At 40.3% G+C, this 20,313-nt stretch overlaps 1 protein-coding gene across 1 annotated transcript in view; it reads left to right on the forward strand.

Moving 5' to 3' along the window:
• Positions 1-20,313, forward strand: part of adamts16 (ADAM metallopeptidase with thrombospondin type 1 motif, 16) — a 55,087-nt gene that overhangs the window by 23,704 nt on the left and 11,070 nt on the right. The window contains exons 8-18 of the mRNA XM_078253415.1: positions 556-661; positions 1,340-1,477; positions 4,495-4,648; positions 7,766-7,861; positions 10,634-10,782; positions 13,152-13,324; positions 13,429-13,559; positions 13,901-14,024; positions 14,166-14,410; positions 14,628-14,763; positions 16,297-16,423. Coding sequence (XP_078109541.1) covers positions 556-661; positions 1,340-1,477; positions 4,495-4,648; positions 7,766-7,861; positions 10,634-10,782; positions 13,152-13,324; positions 13,429-13,559; positions 13,901-14,024; positions 14,166-14,410; positions 14,628-14,763; positions 16,297-16,423 — 1,579 coding nt within the window. The remainder of the gene's footprint in view (positions 1-555; positions 662-1,339; positions 1,478-4,494; positions 4,649-7,765; positions 7,862-10,633; positions 10,783-13,151; positions 13,325-13,428; positions 13,560-13,900; positions 14,025-14,165; positions 14,411-14,627; positions 14,764-16,296; positions 16,424-20,313) is intronic.

Genomic DNA, 20,313 nt, shown 5'->3' on the forward strand with positions numbered 1-20,313 from the left:
TCTACCTCTTTCCTGACACAAAAAAAGAACTAAATCACAGTTCTCACAATCAATCTGCCTGCTTGTGTTTAATATCATGTAATTATCATTATCATATATGTGTGAGACAGAAGGAGAATGGACAGAGAGAGGCATAAAGGGAGCTGAATAGTAAAAGGGAGTTTAATAGACAATAAGAAATATGAGAAAGAAGTGAAGAAAGGCAAATAATGTTTTAAAGTGAAGTAAAAGGGAGTAGGGGATCGAGGAATGTTTCCAAAGAGTCCCAAATTTTAACATATGGAGGGGTTTTAACTCAATTATTCTGTTTGATCTTATGCATGCAGTCCACAACTAGCTCAGACTGGGATATGTATTGTTCTTCTCATCTGAGAGAATCCTGTTGGAGAGAGTCCTGTTGAGTTCAAGTCCAATTTGTGTTAAGTAGGAGTAAACACAGTTTGACAGTGGTTATTGACATCAATTACAGTTTGGGTTGGAACTAAGTGAGTTACCACTGATGAAATAATTGAAGTGTGATGTAAAATCTGTAAAATTGTATCACTGGTTTTGCAGGCTTTGCTCCAATTAGTGGGATGTGCAGCAAGTACCGGAGCTGTACCATTAATGAGGACACAGGCCTGGGTCTGGCATTCACAATCGCCCATGAATCCGGACACAAGTAAGATTTCCATTCGTCTCATGAGTGCATGATGACAAAGGAAAAGTGCTGAGATGTCTTGTGGCAAAGTTAAGGTGTCAACCATGAACCACACTGTACTTCGTATCCGGCCAGGGGCCTTTGTTGGATGTCATTCCCCATCTCTCCCCTCGTTTACTGTCATTTGTGTACCGTCGGCTATCCATTACAGTAAAGGTATAAAATGCCCTGAAACATAATTACAAAAAATATAATAGGTGGTAGAGCGGTCTTCTACCAATCGAAAGGTTGTTGTTCGATCCCTGCAGTCTACATGTCGAAGTGTCCTTGGGCAAGAAACTGGACCATGAAATTCTCCTGATGTTGCGCCATCGTTGTGTGAATGGAAGTCGGATAAAAGCGTCAGCTAAATGAAATGTAATGTAATGATCCAGTAGGATAACAAATGCTGTAAACTTCCAATGCTACATGTGACATGTATCAACATATGATTAAAGCATGGACCGCAAAATATGTTTTCAAGCCTTTTTCCATAGTAATGCAATGTTGTGGTTTTCTGCTTGCACACCCTTGCTACAAACACATTAACATGGTACGGCTACCTGTCTTCTACTGTTGGATTAAAAAATATAAACCCATTATTATGGAGCACTGTCACCATAATTTGAAAATATTTTATACCGTTTTTTCATTCCGCAGTTTTGGAATGGTCCATGATGGTGAAGGAAACGTTTGTAAGAAGTCAGAAGGCAACATCATGTCTCCAACATTAGCAGGTCACAATGGTATCTTCTCCTGGTCTGCCTGCAGCCGCCAGTACCTCAGCCGTTTCCTCAAGTAAGCAGCCATACATGTATTTTCTATTACTGCTATATGCTTTTGTTGTGGTGCTAAAACAATGTGAAAATAATTGATTTAAGAAGCACTTAATGTTAGTAATGACATTCATGGGTATCACTGCTTGAAGAGTCTTATTAAGTTTCAAAACATAAGAGCTCCATCACATGCATATGGCACATTGATGAGTAATGACTAAATCCTCATGCCAGCCTTTGTTGCTCATGCAACAAAGACATAAAGCACTGTATCAGTTTATAAAACTGACTTTTAAAGCAAAAGTCCCCTTGGCAATAGCCACTTTTAACATGCATTGTGTTTACAATATTCAACATGTGTTACTGATAGATGAACATGTGTTGAAGAAAAAAGCGGCAGATATATCAGTTACAAAGGCTCTGATCCAAAGAGTGGCAAGTAAAAAAAGTGCACTTATGTTATAACTATTATGAGACTTTTGCAAAAGCGAGGACAAACAGGCCTACTGTATGTATGTGAGAGGCTGAAATATATAGCTGAAATAGCAACTAAGTGATATGTGGTGCTGCTACTCTCCTGTATGTGTTTTTTACAGACTGCATACTGTATGTTTTATGTCAACGTACATGTGAGTGAAAGTGTGCGAGGCAGAAAGTTGTGTGTGTGTGTGTGTGTGTGTGTGTGTGTTGCATTTTCATACACAGCCTGCTAATCCAAGCAAAAAAAAAGAAGCATCATAGACATAGCTCATGGCCGTCTGGCCGTGTGTGTGTGTGTGTGTGTGTGTGTGTGTGTGTGTGTGTGTGTGTGTGTGTGTGTGTGTGTGTGTGTGTGTGTGTGTGTGTGCTTGAAACCAAATAGCTTAGAGCCAGTGCCCGCCACTAAATTTACCAGTGTGTCAACTGAACTGTCAGGTCTCCCCTCTCAGAGTGGTGGAGACAGACAGTGTATTTCCTCGCTGAGTTATTAGAGCTGTGGTGACCTCACCCTTGTTAGAGCTGTCAAGCCTTATATTAAACTCCCATCACCCCCTGAGGCCACGTGGAGGGGATCTCTGCACCACTGAAACAACCAGGGGTCGTCTTCCTGCATAATCACTGAATGATAAAAATGCTGTACGTTTTCCTAATTGCAATCAACAGAATGTTATGGTATTAAAATGTTTTTTGGCTAAATGTGTCTCATTGAGTTGACCAAGACTCCTAAATGTCTTTACATTAATCTGCTATGGAGGGGGAGTGTCAGCCAGCAGAGTTTACATCACACTCACTCTAAATCTGCCTCTCCTCAGTCAGCTATGACAGAGAGGTCTGTGCCAACACTGTATGTATAGTCCTTTATCAGACCTCTTTGTCATGCCTAGAATGGATGGACAACTTTTCATGGCAGGGGAAGCAAAATCTCCTTCAAAGCCACTTGAAGTTGTTTTCGTTTTTGTGAGCACTCGTGAAACCCTTTTGAAAGTCAGTGATACATAAAAGTTACAAGATTCTCTTGAGGTCCAATTTCTTTTCCCAGGGTCAGCTATGCTACAATGGACACAGTTTGGCTCTTTGGTCTCATTCTAGCCAACATCTGAGGAGACATATCTGTGTCTCTTGTAGAAGCTCCACTTGTGACATTTTGGGACATTTGCTTTTTTTTTGCCAAGAGTTAGACAACAGGATCGATAGCACTCAAGTCTGTTTGATAAGTATGCGGCTGGACCCAGCAGGTGGTTATCTGGTTAGCTTAGCATATAGACTGAAAACAGGAGAAAACAGCTAGCCTATGTACAAAGGTAGCAACATTTGTATTAATCAGTGATCTCTAAAACTCACAGATTAACACGTATCTCGCTTCCATGAGAAATTCCTACAATTGACCATTTTATGTGCCAGACTTTGTCTTTGTGTTTGATGTACCAAAACTCTGTGGTGAATATAACATGCCCAATAATTTTTATCAGGAAGAGATGAGTCAGGAGATCTGCAGAAAAGAATGGGTGCTTTTCTTATTTATTTTATTTTTTATTTGTATCTATTTTTTATGTCCCCAGCTGATGATAATCACGTGGCGTTCAGTGCTTACAGCTTAAATTTTGGAAAAAACATTTTGTCCTAAGCCTCTTCCAGTGCCATCATTGAATGTAAAAAAGCTGCTCTAAAGGGAATCTGTTCCGAGCTACATTGGGCTTGTAATTTCATGTGTGCGTGCTTGTCCACGGCCCTTACTTGTGTGCCTGCTGATGTGTGTACACTGTAAATGTAATGTATTTTTCAGAAACATTATTATGTGAATAATATCAGAATATTCCACTTGAAGAACAGCCATTGTTCTCTGTAGACACATAGGACCCATAAAGCAATAGAAGATCAGGCACACGCACACACACACACACACACACACACACACACACATATATACTCTGCTAAAGCAATCATGACCACTCACTAGCACGATGAACCTTTCCAACATATTTTGCCTTTTCATGCTCTTTCCACCATATTTCTGTATTATATTCCCTTGACTGCAGTGTATAAGCTGTAAAACATCTCTGTATAGTAACCAGTGATATCAGTTAACATTGGAAACCCCCCACTGGTGTTAGGATATGAACGATATGGGCAAGGATTTTTTTGTTTTTTTATGTCTGTCATAATTGAGCCTCTGATGCATTAAAACCATTACTTTCAGGGTTTAAGTTTGGCAACTTGTTATGTTACCATGGCAACACTTAACCGTACTCTCCAAAGTGGGAAACAATGGAGCATCATGGACTGATGCCATGCTCTCTGTTGTAGAATTTCTGTGTGCACAGCATGGAGCCTTATTTACCAGCTACCTTATATTTATAAAGCTCTGAATTACATGTCTGTTTGACTGTTTATGTCTGCATGCAAGTTGTTTAAAGATGAATGATTAAGTCTGCTTTCTTTTCTTTTACTGTCTTATTCCCTTCTTTCTTTTTCTGTCCTCTGCTGACCTATTCACTTCCACTCTCTCCTTTTCTTTACCTACTTTCCTATGACTTCCTCTTTAATTTCCCTCTCCTCCAGTTCTGCCCAGGCTGTGTGCTTATCAGATGAACCCAGAGCAGTCAAGGAGTATCAGTACCCTGAAAAGCTGCCTGGCGAGCTGTACGATGCAGACACACAGTGTAAATGGCAATTTGGGGAGAAGGCCAAACTCTGCACCCTGGACTTCAAGAAGGTAAAATTGGTTTTGACTCAATTATGCCATCCTATACTAATTTAAAAATAAGTAAAAAAAAAAACCATGCCACGCTGTAATTCTCTCTGGCGTTTTCTTAGCACACCCGTTCAAACTTGAGTGCTTAATTAGTTTAAAACAGTATGGTGGCAATTGTTCCATAGGAAAAAACAGAGAAAGAAATTGAGAGTGGGATAGAGAGAATAAGGTAGAGGATAAAAGGAAGAATAAAGGAAAAAGGAAGGAAAAGAGAAACTGATTAGGATTGTATTTCCTCATGTGCACACACACACATGCATGCATGCTGTATTCTCACGCATACACAAAATAAACAGTGAGATATAATCCTGCCCATATAATACTCACTGGGATAGATGACTAAATATACACTGGAGCGTTGCCAATGGGAATCTCTTCGTGTTGCTCTCCCATTGTCTCATTACTGCTGATGTTACTGTTTAAGATACCCTGCTTACTGTAAGTCTAGATAGGGTGTAGATTACTTCAATGTTTAATGACAGTGTAAAGATGTTTTGAATTATTGGTGTTCTTGCATCTGGATTAGAGTTCTTCATGGTTCCAAACATGATAAACTCACCTGAAGATGCACCTGCCCTTCCAAAAACATGAGTCAATGGATTTCTTTATTTTATTTTTATGAGATAGTAATTTCTTTAGAAATTGTTCTGACACAGCTGACTTTTTCCCCAGGACCCCTTGCAGGCCCTGCACACTGTGTGCATACATGGAAATATCAGCAAAATCATTAACCCCAAAATAGATTGGCCACCATGTCTACCTTCAGGCAGATAGAAATCTTAAACTGTAAGACTGTAGCATTGGCCAGTTAGACTTTAACTAATTGGTGCAATATTGTACAGTGGTCCTGAAATGCAAAACACAACATTTCACAAAAGAAATGCAGCCTATCAACTTTATCTGTATGATGCCACTTGTGAACTTGTGACTCCTGAACATGCACTAGAGACTGCAATGGGAAAACTACCACTTCCACAGTATATTTTTAATGCACTGTATTAGCTCCAATGCGGTGGACATCATTAGTTCTCAGTCTCACTGATTAAAAGCGTCAACATTTGACATGGGATGCAGATTAGATGCTTCTTAATACAATCAGTGAGTTATGGTTAAAATTGTTTATATCTGCACCCTGAATGGATTGGAGTATGGAACTGGACTGGCAAGAAGACTTCTTTCTCTTCTTCAACATTACTTTTGAGGCTTTTTCTTTTTTATTGAAGAGTATGAATGAATGAATGACTGAAATCTTTATTTCGAACGATAAAAAAAACGAAAAATAAAATATATATATATACAAAATGTAACAAATAACAAACAAATAATGTATAAAAAATAAAAATAGTCAGTCTCACTTAACAGTCTTTACCACATCTAAATCACAGTCAAGCAAGATAAATCAAACATACCGTTTTAAAAAATACAAAAATACTACTCCACTATATGTCCTACTTTATCTAAATATTAGATAACAACTGTAACATCAGTGTAACTCTCTTTCATCACTTTTGTACTTTTCAAAAATAAATCCTGTCAACCTTTTTTTAAATTGCAACATGTTTACCCTTTGTTTAATCGATTCATTCAGACTATTCCACAAAGTATGGTGAAAAACAGAGTTGTTAAAAGGGACTTAAAAATGCCACAGAGATTATTAGCTGGATTTGAACCCATGATATCAGCACATGGTATCCTACTTAGCCTGCTCATCCATGCAATATTTCAGCTATAAGATATTTCAGAATTGCTCCCTCATGGTTTTGTTTTTGGTCTTATACTGTCTTTGCTTATGCACCTGGTAGCAGCAAGGTGCACAGGACCCAAACAATCTCCAAGCAGCACTCATGCTCATACTCACTGTCTTTCCAGACACTTGTTACTCATAAAAAAACACTACAAGAATCGGCCTCTGCGGGGCAATTTATCGTGTAATGAATACATATTTCATGAAACTTTTTGGCACGCATTGGCAAGATAAGGTACCACTGGAGGAGCCAAATGATACTCTCCGTGGTGTCTGTGGTCTGTGTGGTTAGATAGAGCTGGGTTACCCTAGCAAAGAGCAAAAGGATATGCATGGGTGTTTTTCCCTTTTTCTCTATTTAACTCAGTTTCTGTCTCACTCTGTCCATCATCTCTCTCTCTCTCTCTCTCTCTCTCTCTCTCTCTCTCTCTCTCTCTCTCTCAGTCTTTCCCTTCCTCCATCACTCACTTACTCTTTTTCCTGTCTCTCTCTGCCATTTCAACTGCTACAAAAGGCCTGAGCAAGCAAAACAGCTGGACAAATAGGCCTTGGGATGGATTCCATGTTGGCTCTTGGCAGCAACAAGCTGAGGCCGAGGTGCCTGTCAACATCTGCACTGAGTTGTCAAAATCTGATATAGTCATTCAGATAGTAATAAAGTGGACATGTTAAAAAGTAGCAGGCCATGTTTCTCAGGCAATGTGAGCAGGGAAACCACTCGGTGCTCCCATCTGAATATTTCAAACCGCTGCTGAGAGACACAGCCATGACTTCATGTAAATTTAAGTCTTTTGTGCCATGTTAATGTACATAATTGCATGGCATTATCTCTTTTATCTAAGGTTTATATCCTGTGTGGGTTTCACTTTTTGCTGACATACTGTAAGATGTACTGTATGTTAGGCAAAGAAAATGTATGAAAATATTAATTCCAAGTTTTTTAATGTAATTATTTGTTATTCAGCGGCAGAAAAAATGGATATGCATGTTTTATTTTCACTGATGCATTGCATTGCCCGTGGGATCATACAAATATTGTTATCCTAGCTACTGAAGCTAAATATTTTGGAAATACAAGGTTACTGCACACTGACAGCTTGCCAGATCAATATTCAGACAATCTGTATATCAGCAAGTTTCCATCAACATGTTTTAATAGCTCTCTAGTGACAAAATAACAATGTTATTATGATTTATTGTCTTTCCCATCGCTAGCTTTGTTTACAGCTGCTGTATGAAGGATACTGATTATCCCACTACTGAAATGTGGAGCATGAGAATATATTAGCAGCACTGTGTAATTTACTCTCTGCCTTTCTCCCATGTTGTTCCAGGATATCTGCAAGGCTCTGTGGTGCCACCGTGTTGGGAGGAAGTGTGAGACCAAGTTCATGCCAGCCGCTGAAGGCTCTGCCTGTGGCCCTGATATGGTGACTTAACACGTGTGTGTGTGTGTGTGTGTGTGTGTGTGTGTGTGTGTGTGTGTGTGTGTGTGTGTGTGTGTGTGTGTGTTTGTCACCTCAAGAGTGGCATCACATGACTGGCATGGGAACCCATTCATTTCTATTGGACTTTTTTATCCGTCACCTTTGAGGCAATTCAAGTGGCCATACCACAGACATTTCCAGCAGCTAGCAGGGACATGCAGCTAGATACCACTATCTTCAGTGTATCTTTAACCATGAAAAAAAGAAAAAAAAGAAATGCACCATCCATTCAGGGGGTAGAATTATCCTTTAATCATACCATCACTAAGATAACCTTTGTTTCATTTTAGCCGAAGGAGCCAAAATGAGTTTGCCGTTGATACGCCTGTTTCATCAAATGAGGACAGCATGTGGGTTTTTTCTGTATTTTTCTTCTTTTTTTTTTTTTACTTCACTGTTGATAGCACACTGCTCCATGGCAACATCTTACCAAATACATCCACAAATAAAAGGCACCAAACAAGAGCCTCTCGCAAACATATGTTTGCAGTTTTGGTGAGAATATGCCCAACAACACAGTTCAAACCGGAACATTGGTAGCCATAGCTTTCAGATTCCCTGCACAGCAGACTCAGCTGCGCAAGACCAGATACCTCGACAAAGAGTGTTAGTATTTAATAAGGTGAACAGGCTGAATTGATGGAGATACTACTATAAAAGTAACATTTATTGAGTTTTTATGTGTCACTCAGTTCGGCCGTTTCAAGACAAAGGCCTTAAACTGTGTGACAGTGCACTCCTTTGAACAATGTCTTTGTACACCAATGTCTTTGTCCCAGTGCAGACTAATAAATCTACTTGAAAGAGTTGGGATTGACTTTATAATGTTTTAATGTGGGTTCATTTGAGTACAGTGTCAATACAGTCTCTTGTTGATAGAGGTACCACAGTCTTTCTCCATTATTTTATCTCAGGGAGCAGCTGCAATTCGTTTGTTGCTGATGTGGCAAAAATATGCCATTGTGGCTTGCGCCAAAAAGCAATCTGTACTCTTTATTTATTCTATGTTTCTTTTCTTACTTCTATCAAGATGATTCTCCCCCAAGGCTGAGTCTCTCTCTCTTACCCTCTCTCCCCTGACAGCCCATCATCCACATTTGCTTCTCAATATATTGAACTTGATGTTTTAATCCCACCCTCTCCCTCCACGGGACAATTAACTGAACACAAACAATGACAGGCTCACTTAGGAATCTGTGGCACTCGGCCGCAGGGGGAAAACTGAGGGGAAATCAGCTGTTATAGTTCCTAGTCAAGGACCACAAGATTAGTTGGAGGGGTGTGTGTGTGTGTGTGTGTGTGTGTGTGTGTGTGTGTGTGTGTGTGTGTGTGTGTGTGTGTGTGTGTGTGTGTGTGTGTGTGTGTGTGTGTGTGTGTGTGTGTGTGTGTCGTGGCAGGCATGAACACAGTGAGAACAAGAACAGCTGAATATATATGCCCCCCATCAATACTAATGCATGAGTGGATTGTGTGTACAGTGTGTGTTTGTGCTTGCAAAGGATCACTCCAAACCGAGCAGTCGAGTATATTGTGACTGATGTCATCTTCTGATGTACAAATCCAGTTCAATCCCGTGCCAGGGAACTGCCCATGACATAATGTTACTTTATGTGAGTCTAGATTCTGCAAAGTATTCTCACATTACAGTTGGGGATTTTGAGTAAAATACTGCTCATTTTTGGGAAACGTGATTGGTTGGTTGGTTAATGACTAAGCCTTTTTTGAGATAAAGATTCAGCAGTATGAGACAGGAACGTCCTGTAGCACCTCCATCTCATGCAGTACACTCTACAGACAAACTGAATTCACTCTACTTGCCTTTTGGTTTAACATTCATCTCCTGCCTTGCCTGTTTGTCTCACGGAACACCTTTATTAATGCTCATGGGTGGCCAGAGTGGCCCCTGTGCAGAGGGGTGGTGGTATCTGAGGTGGTAACTGTGAACCCCACTGAAGCTCCTCTTTGTCGGGTTAAAAGAAGCAGCATGTACAGTCGTGTGTGTGGGTAAAACCTTTTGAAAATGCATAGGAAAAATGGGCCTGTTCTGCTTCACTTCTTTCAAAAAGTAGGTAGACACCATATGATATACTAATACACAAGTCACTAAAAGGCTGATACCCACACTTATAGTTTATTATCTCAGTGCCTCGGCAGGTATTATTCTTTTGTTTAAGAATGTTTCAAAAGATGTTTTACAGCAGTGAAGAAACATTACTATATTGATTTATGCATTATTGGCAACACTATTTCAACCTGTTTCATGGTTTTATAGATATGTTTTTAACTGTTTCTGCTTTTATAAAGAAAAAAGGGCAACCTGAAATGCAAATATGACACGCTATAACTGTTGGAGAATATCCTTGTCAGGTATGAGACAGTTTTTCCACATTTCAGTTGTGTGTTTGGCTTAGCTCTGTTAATTCTAGCTGATGACAGCTCAAGGTAGAAGCTGTCCAAAAAGCACAACTGGAGTTTCACTGATAGATTGAGAGTATGTAACCAACCAGGCCCACAACCTTTTTGACAGCAGTTAAACCTGAAAGCTATATCTTACATACCTCTTCTGTGGTTTGACAGACAGTCATCATAAAGAAGATAAAGGGCATGGTCCATTGGAAATTTTTTACTTTTCACTTTTATGGCTCTTTGCTTGTGTGTGCCTCCCTTCTTCTGCCACCCTCTCTCCACTCATAATTCCTCTCTCTCTTTCCTCAGTGGTGTCGTAGGGGCCAGTGTGTGAAACAGGGTGACGAGGGCCCGAGGCCTCAGCATGGTCAGTGGTCAGAGTGGTCGTCCTGGTCTGCCTGTTCACGAAGCTGTGAGAGCGGAGTCACCTATCGAGAGAGGCAGTGCAACAACCCCAGGTAGAGATTTACATAATAACAGTCCCCAACAAATAAGTACAACAGTGCATGTTAGCAAAGATTAGAACAGCACAAAAATGCAAATATCAGCAATCGGTATTAGAGGAGTAGTTTGACATTTTGGGAAATGCTCTTTCTTGTCAAGAGTTCGTTAAGAGGGTCAATACCACTCTCATGTTTATGTATTAAGTAAGTTGTAATAGAGCTGGAGACAGCCACCTTCGCTTAGTTGGAGTCTTGATGCTGTTTAAATTATGTAGTCAAAGATCTTAAAACAAGGGTAAAACCCACCGCTAAAGCTGAGTGTTATGTTGTTGTTTTTGCCTACCTAAGCTAAACTATTTGACTCACACTTTTCTGCTGTAATCAGGACACTCTGAAGATGTATCAAGTGACTATGCTTTGGTACGGAGATGGTCTGTACTGTTTGTGATTGCTTAACTCAAGGCCAAGAGTATATTAAGACACGTGATTAAAATAGTGAGGATCGCTCTCACATGGGTCTGTCGCTTTATCACTTATCTGCTTACTTAGTCCCCTACTCATCAGTCACTCAGGATTATTTGCTCCGCCAGTCAGTGAGGGGGGCCCCATCCCAAATGCCGGTGCCTCCTCCTTATCATGTCATGCCAAGATCCTGACAAGTGGCGGGCTAAATTAGACAGAGAGTGATGAGGAGAAATAGAGGGAGATGGTGATGGAGGGTAAGAAAGACAAAGACAGGCAAGGGGGGGGGGGAGAAAGGGGGATTAGGAGAGATGACAGAGAAGGGATTAAAAAAGCAAAAGATGAAATGCAGAGATATGAAGGGAGAGAATCTGAGAGCGAGAGAGAGATAAGTGACAATGTGATTAGAGGGCTTATAGAAGGTGTAATTGTACCGTGGAAGGGATTTTAAGGAACATAGCCCGGGGATATACACCTGTGATTGGAGGATTCTTTACAAATGCACAAACAGAATTACAATGAAATTCAATGTATCATAACATCAAATGCAACACAGGTGATTTTCATCCTTAGAATATCATGTTAATGCATTGCAACCTGGTAATACCTTACTGGTGATACATATCATCACTCACTCACACACATATTTAGAGAATAAATCACGGCATTAGGAAGATAATAATTCTAGTGAAATACTGGGTAACACTTTACTTGAAGGTATCTACATAAGAGTGACATGACACAGTCATGACACATGAACCCTAACCCTCTAACCCTAACCCTAACCATAACTTGTCATGACAAAAACCGAATGACACTTAGGCTGAATCCCATTTCTCTGTCTTACCCCTTCCCCTTTGTCTTACCCTTAGCCCTTGTCCCTCGAAACAGAGTGGTAAGGGTTAGGGGTGAAAACATACCCCTATGGAATGAGACACCGCGTGGTTACGAATACGTCATGATACATCATACATACTTAGGTCTGTTTGCAATAAATATTTTTATACACACTGCATGGTGTGTTGTATATCTGTTTCACTTATCACTGTTTTGAATGTCATTGATGTTCAGAAACACTTTCTTTGTTAACAAAAATCTGTCTTTATTGCCCAATAAAGTAAACATAACAGGCAAAAACATTATATACAAATATATTATATTACAGAACCATTATCAACTATTAGAACCATAACTTACATGTCACACACACATAAAAATAGGCACTCAAATGTATAAAACAAAAAAAAGACACACAAGACCACAAAACAAAAAAACTACAGCTATTCTGAAATTCCAGACCACAGTCTGATGCCTGTTGGCAAGTAACCTTTCCCTCCATCCCCATTTGTTTCATTAGTGTACTGTATCATAACCATCAACAATGTAAAGGTGCATGAACTGGAATGAATTACAAATGATTTGAATAATACAGTACCAATACAATCATGAATGGCTACAATATGAACACAGAAACTTCTGCTCGTTTTCAGCCCGAAAGTGGATCAGCTGCCGGGTTTCCTCCTTCCTGTGTGATACAGGACGGTATATGTAAAGCACGTATCGATGTCTCCAAAGCAAGTAGTGTTATGCACTGATATCAAATGAAATTCGCTGCTAATGGAGTTTAGTTAAACTGTAGACATGCATGTAGTCCATTCAAGGCAGAGAAATGCGGGACTGTTGTGCAAATCAGCAATGTAATGTTAACGTTAGTGTTAGCGTTACCATAGCAAACTAGTGAAAAAAGAAGCGTTATGTCATAAACGTTTATGACTTGTTTATAATGTTCATGACACGTTCATGACAGTGTCATGTCACTCTTATGTAGATACCTTCAAGTAAAGTGTAACCAAATACTGAATATCAAACATACAATATGTTGCAATAAATAGAGGCATATATTTTTCAATCCTTCTCTGCAGACCTGCATATGGAGGGAAGTTCTGTGAGGGCTCCTCCAGGTCGTACAAACTTTGCAACACTGAGGATTGTCCCCCCAACGCCACTGACTACAGAGCGCAGCAGTGTGCTGAGTTCAACGGCAAACAGTTCAGAGGATGGTACTACAGCTGGAGGCCATACAGTAGAGTGGATGGTGAGACAGATGTTCCATTCATTTTTAGAATTACTTAGGAAAACAATTAAACAATCAATATGCTCGTTGCCTGTGGCCAATGTGGTTATTTTCTTTCCCCCCAGATCAAGATGTATGTAAGCTGTACTGCTTTGCTGAAGGTTATGATTTCTTCTTTGCCCTGGCCAGCAAAGTTAAGGATGGGACACTCTGCTCACAGGACAGCTCTAATGTCTGTATTGACGGACTGTGTGAGGTAATACTTTTAAATGGCAAGTGGCGAGACAGTAACAGGGTTTGACTGAATAATGATTTCAAAGCGTTGCACAGTTAGTGCTAAATTTTGTTTGAAGATGATATCATATGTAAGGTGTTTGAAGTTGAGCTATAAATTCTGAGCGTGGATTTAGCAGTAGGAGATCATCAATAGACACTTTCGCTGTGCTGGTTTACTATTACTTTAAATGTCATGATAAACCAAAATGTTGACGTGTCAACACATAAGGGATAAGTGATTGAAGTCTTCATTTATAGTTTGTTGCATGTTATGTACAATATACTTGTTTTTTCAAAAGCAATTATGTTTTTCTCCCACAGAGAGTGGGCTGCGACCGTGTTTTGGGCTCCACAGCTGTGCCTGATGCTTGTGGGGTGTGTAAAGGAGACAACTCCACCTGCAGGATCTACAAAGGCCAGTACACCAAGCAGCATTATACCAACCGTAAGTCCCCGTAGTTAAATTGTTCAGTTCATTGGTTTTGAGGGGATTTCCTAACTGCCTTTTTTTTGCCTTTTATCATTTCATAGCTCATACACAGCTACACAACGTGTGTGTTGTTTAATATTGTATACTCTTTCTCAGAGTACTATGGGGTGGTAACCATCCCAGCAGGAGCTCGGAGTATCCGTGTGATGGAACTGAATACGTCCAGCTCCTACCTGGCTGTCAGGGACACCCAGAGACGCTACTACCTGAACGGCCACTGGACGGTGGACTGGCCAGGCAGACACCCCATCGCTGGAGCAATTTTTGAGTACAAGAGACCCTACAACAGACCAGAGAGCCTCATATCAACTGGCCCTACTAATGAGACACTAGTCATAGAGGTAAAGGATCCCTGGACACACAAAGTGTTGCTTTGACTGATTTATGTCAATGTATTTGTGCAACTAGGTTGTTTTTTTACGTTTCCTACAACCTTTTCCCATCTTTCATTCCTCTGTGACTTATTTCTTACTTCCCATGATAACTTTCGTCTATATATCTGTGCTACGTTTTGTTGTCCTTCGTCTCATTGCTCTTACCACATTCTTTCTCCTGTAGATATTGTTGCAGGGCTGGAACCCAGGTGTACGCTGGGAATACACTCTGAAGAAAGCTGATGAGAAAAGGAGCCACATCAAACACAATTATACATGGGCCATCATACGCTCCCAATGCTCAGCAACTTGTGCCGGAGGTAAGTGTATGCATTAATGACAAAAATAGTTGCATTATCATATTACAGTCAAAATGTGTTTTTCCAAGTGTGGAAGTGTGGCATTGTCCTTTTCATCTCCCTTGTCATACTAAATATGTTGTGCAGTTAGCTGTTCTTCTATTTGTTAAAAAAGTACCATAATTGTTTGCGTTTTTTTTACGTAGCTATAGTTCTAAAACAATTTAAAGTCTTATCGCGTTAATGAAAAAGGAAAGATCACCTTCTGTTCATAAATCTGGGCCAGCATCTGAAGCTCAGTCTGACCTCTCTGATCTATAATAAGGCTTTTAGCTGCAGGTTAAATGGAGATGGGAGCGTTCCCATCATTACTGAGGGGACATTAGTAGCTCTTGTTTGGGACTGGTAGGACCTCTTCCTGTTTTACTGAAGACCTGCTATTACCTGCACGCACGCACACACACACACACAGACGCATACACAAATGGATACGCTAGAGCAAGCAAGCACACACATGCACGACTTCGACCAGTGTCCTTTGTTCCACCTGGGGCACACACACACACACACACACACACACACACACACACACACACACACACAGACACAAACTAATGTGAAGTTGTTGTAATGACATGGGCAGACCCTGGCATGGTGATTTGAGGCTGGAAGTCAGTAGACAAAAGTGTGTGTGTGTGTGTGTGTGTGTGTGCGTGCGTGCGTGCGTGCGTGCGTGCACTTACTTGCCTTCATGAGTGTGAACAAAGCCCCCAGTGTAGAGTTCCTATTGATTGACACTGCAGGTTAAAGTTCCCCACCCTGGTGTGTTGCAGTGCACCCTAACCACCTCCACCTTTTTGTGTGCTGATTGTAGGCCATGATGGGTTGGGGGTTGTTTGCTTTATTAAAGAGTGTGACTGACTAACTGACCTGAATGAGTTAGGATGTGCAGATTGACCATGCCTGAGGCCAAATACCAACCAGGGGATCTGTGAAGCTGGGATTCAAGTTTCTCATACATCAAACTTTTTTTTTCTTTTTCGTTTGTCATCATCTGAAAGAAAGAAAGTTAATAAAAGAAACCGTTCATCTGTTGTTTTCATATATTACAGAGCCAAAAAAATTTTTTTGCATATCACACAGAAGGAGGTGTGGCGAAAAGACACAAGTTTAAATGTCCATGAACATTCCTTTGACTACCTAGAAGGTATTTTAATGTCAGTGTAAAACGAGTTAAATTGAACAGGTGTCACATATTGCAGGTATATAATGTGCAAACATTTGATAGCATCCTGACAAGGAGCTTGTCACAATATGACTTACAAAACAAATTGTTCTAAGTTTCAAATACCTTTTTTGTCAAACTGCTGTGTTTCAGTGCACCTATAATACCCCTCTCCATAACTAAATCCATTACTGTAAATATGAGACAGTTTTGTTGTACTATTATTTTAATGTAGCCAACAGGCAGACAGCATAGAGTGTTAGTCAAAATGAAAATTATATTCTCCTTTCATGATGATGTGCCTGAAATGATTGATATCACCTATACAGGCCAAATGAACACCAAGTCTGCGTGCTACAAAGACTTGAGAGCGCAAGTGAATACGTCCTACTGCAATCCCAGATCAAGACCAGCTACTGGACTGATGCCCTGCAACACCAAACCTTGTCCTGCCAGGTCAGACCATCTGCTCTGTCATATTTCAGTGTTGTGTTTGCTAGTCATAGTGGTGATGGTTAGTGATGTAGTTACTGAGTCAATCTAGATGAAAATTGTGTGCAGGCATTCATGGTCCCCAGAAGATGAATTGTAGTAACTTTGGTGATTCCATGACTTTTCCTCTAGGGCCACCTGCAGGTTTGAAAATGTATTTGTTTAGTGAAATATCTTGACAGCTATTGGATGGATTGCTTAGCAATTTATTACAAATATCCATGGTGTCCACAGGATAAATCCTAGTGAAATATCTCAACAGCTATTGGATGGGATTGCCATTAAATTGGGTACAGACATTCATGTCTCCCTCAGTATGAATTGTTATCCATTGTTGCCAGATTTTTTATCCAGTGTTATCAATCAGGTCAAAATTAAATCATAAGTTATTCCAGTGCCAAAACTATTGACATTCCTATCAGCCTCAGCTGTGTTTTATGTATAGTGCTAATTAGCAAATGTACGCATGCCAACACATTAAACTAAGATTGTTAACATGGTAAACATTATACCTGCTTAAAATCAGCATGTTAGCATTGCCATTGTAAGCATATTAACATACTGACATTAGCATTTAGATCAAGTACGGCTGTGCCAAAGTACAACCTCACAGAGCCGCTAGCGTGGCCGTAGACTCTTGTTGTTAAGATTAGAGTTTATGTGAATTAAATATCACAACTCATTCAACTCAAACCTTAGTGATGTCAATGATAATTTGTGGCTTCAAACATTTGTGAATGACCTCAACAATATATCTTTGCTTGGGCTCTCAATCTGGACATCATTAGAAAATGGTATTTGAACGGTACAGACATTTCCTCATATTTTCCTGATACACATTTTTGGATAGAAAAAGACAGAATAGTTGGCCCATCTGGACTTCTAGACTTTGGGGTATGTCAATTATTCAATTGTTCAATTGGCATATCCTGGAAGGGCTATTTTGTGAACTGTAGGCTATGTGACAGCCAAAAACATTGTTGGCTGTTACCGCTCAACATTCTATACATGCATGTTCATGTTTGGAACTCGAGGAGGCAGCTTTAGGGGCCACCAGCCAAATAGGTTGATATAGATAGCTCACCGCGCTAGTGAAGAGATGGTCTTGTGGATCGTATTTTACAGTAAGTTTTCACTCTACTTTGACTTAATGTCCTTTTCTCTCATCCTACTTCACTGTTTGGAGGTTTGGTCTTTTGTCCTCTTACCTTCTGTCCTTTTCACCTTCCTTCTTCTGACCGCCATGTGTTATTGGTCTACAACACCTACACATCTGCTCTGTAATTTCTTGACATGCGGTGTCAAAAAGAGCTGTTTATTGGTTGAGTCAACTCTTCCAAACTACTTCCCACACTATCTCCTCATAATAAAGCAAATGAATGGTGTCAGGCAGCACTGGCTGTATTCTCCACCCTTTTCGAGCCCAATAAAGCACCTGTTCTATGATGATGACATTTTCCTCTTGTGTAATGAAAAATAGCTTTAACATTTTGGCCAAACATGTGTGTGAGACATGGTGAAGAAGGGGAAGTTCCACTGGATATTCTCTTTGTGTCTTTGTCCAGTTCAGCATGATACCTCACCAACTGTCAAGAATGGTTAGCTCCTGTGTTTGTTTAATACAGCAGGCCAAGGACTTGTAAACCTTTTCACATGCAGTCTCACCGTGGGACCTAAGCTCATAACAAAACACCAATTCTCTGGCCCTATCAATACCCACCAGAGACATCACTTTTCAAATTGTAGTTTAAGAAACACGGCTGAACAGAAATGGGCAAAATCATTATTTTCAGTGTACTGAATCACTAGGATCAGTTTACTAAAAAGATTCATACAAAAGATTTGTTCACCGAATCGTTTAGTGCTTAACAGGAGCTCCCACTGCAGTAGTCCTACTCACTAAATTGAACCACGTCTGAACCTACAGTCTGAGAACAGAGAGACTACTCATGTGACACCTAATTATTAAATAAAATATCAAGTCCAGAATAGAAGCCATATAGAATAACTGGGCTGCAGGACATATGGTTTCAATAGCCATTTTGGTTTTGACATTTTGACATATGGTTATAGCAGCAATAAACACACAAGCTCTATTTACGCTATTTTTAATAATTAATAGATAGAACAAGCATATAGATTATGCATTTATAAGGGAATGGAGAGAAAAGATGAACAGAGACACCTACCGTGCAGCAAACTCTACTCTACAGAATTATGTGCCACACAATTATTAATATATTCTGCTCTCGTGTTTCACCATAAAAGTTATAAATATAAGACTTGTTTAAGTAATAATACGTTTTTTCGTTTGTAGAGCGGATCGCTGTGCCACATACTAGGACAATTTTTATGCTTTGTAATTTTTGTTTATTGCTGTAGGCCTACCCTGCCTTGTCAAACTTTAAAAAATTAAAATGAAACTGAACATTGTCGATACCGGTTACAAACAGGCTTGAATTAGGCTTAAAAGTTCCATTAGATCCGGACTCAGTGTTCTTCTAATTTGTCATATCTGAACCTAAGTTACTACACATGCATGGGTTACAGAGAGACATTGCCGCTAAAGCTGTTAGCAACCTGTCCCCAATCAGCTGTGTATTTGCTGTCTTGAACAAACGCCAATCCTCCTGTAAAGGAATGACTTGAGTCACTCAGTCACTCTCAACTCACTTCTGGTGGATGCAAAATGCACTGCCAGCTGAATTGATGGGGCATGTTGGTTGATCCAAACCCTGGTGATCCTCAGAATTTTCTTCCCACAAGGGTGCACCAGAAACAAGCTCAAGATTGATTTGCAGTTGGGAACCAAAGTAGCAAATATCATATGTTGTCACATCAAGGATGCTGTGGACAAGAGGGCTTTTCTTAGAAATGTTGTAAAATGCCACTGCTGTCATTTAGAGTGGCACTAACAAATTTTCTATGATGCATGATGATAGCAGACAGTGAGAGTGGGAGCGAGACCCGCTAATGGTTCTGTGGTTTCAGGGTGTGGTTCTGTGGGATCTTGGCTCAGCTCAGTTGGTTCGGTCACTGTCTATACCCCTGACACACAAGAACCAAGGCAGAGGATCAAAGGTCAGTCAACATGGTGCGATGCTGCAGACATCATAGGGAGTGGTGCGCCCATTGACAGGCAGGACATGTATGAACACACATACATAAAGACACGCATGGGGGAAATGTCCCTCCCTTGTGTGTACTGCTCTGGACAGTGTCACGAAGGGTAAAACCCTGGCTAGAAAACAAATCAGTGAAACACACTCTTGGGATAACATTGGTTTTAATAAGAGGGGAGATTTTTTTGATTTAACTTCCTATGTACTTGTGTCTGCAAGTATTTGCCAAGGCACAAAACATAGAGCACCCTAAACAGAATACCTGTAGTACTCTGAGTAGGGATGCTAACTTAAAAAGAAATGTTTCTGACCTGGTAGAACGTGCGCCCATATACAAAGGCTCAGTCCTCAACGCAGCGGCCGCAGGTTCAGTTCTGACTTGTGGCCCTTTGCTGCATGCCATTCCCCCTCTCTCTCCCCTTTCATCTCTATGCTGTCCTGTCAAAATAAAGGCCTAAAAATGCCAAACTCGTCCAAGACACTCGGACATACTTTGCGGACTTGTACAGGTCGCGCAGCCACGATGTTCCATGCATTGTCGTGGACACATGTAGCCACTTTCCTGGAACAGCTTGCGTGTCTATGCGACCGACACAAGTCTGCAGCCATCTTTTAGGTTTGTTTTAATAATATTGTTTTTAACCGTTTAATTGATAGTATTAATCGGTCAAAATTCTTATTGTTGGTTAACGGTTAAACGGTTAATCATTAACATCCCTAACTCGGAGCCTC

The sequence above is a fragment of the Sander vitreus genome, chromosome 6 (assembly GCF_031162955.1).
Source record: "Sander vitreus isolate 19-12246 chromosome 6, sanVit1, whole genome shotgun sequence".
Lineage (NCBI taxonomy): Eukaryota > Metazoa > Chordata > Actinopteri > Perciformes > Percidae > Sander > Sander vitreus.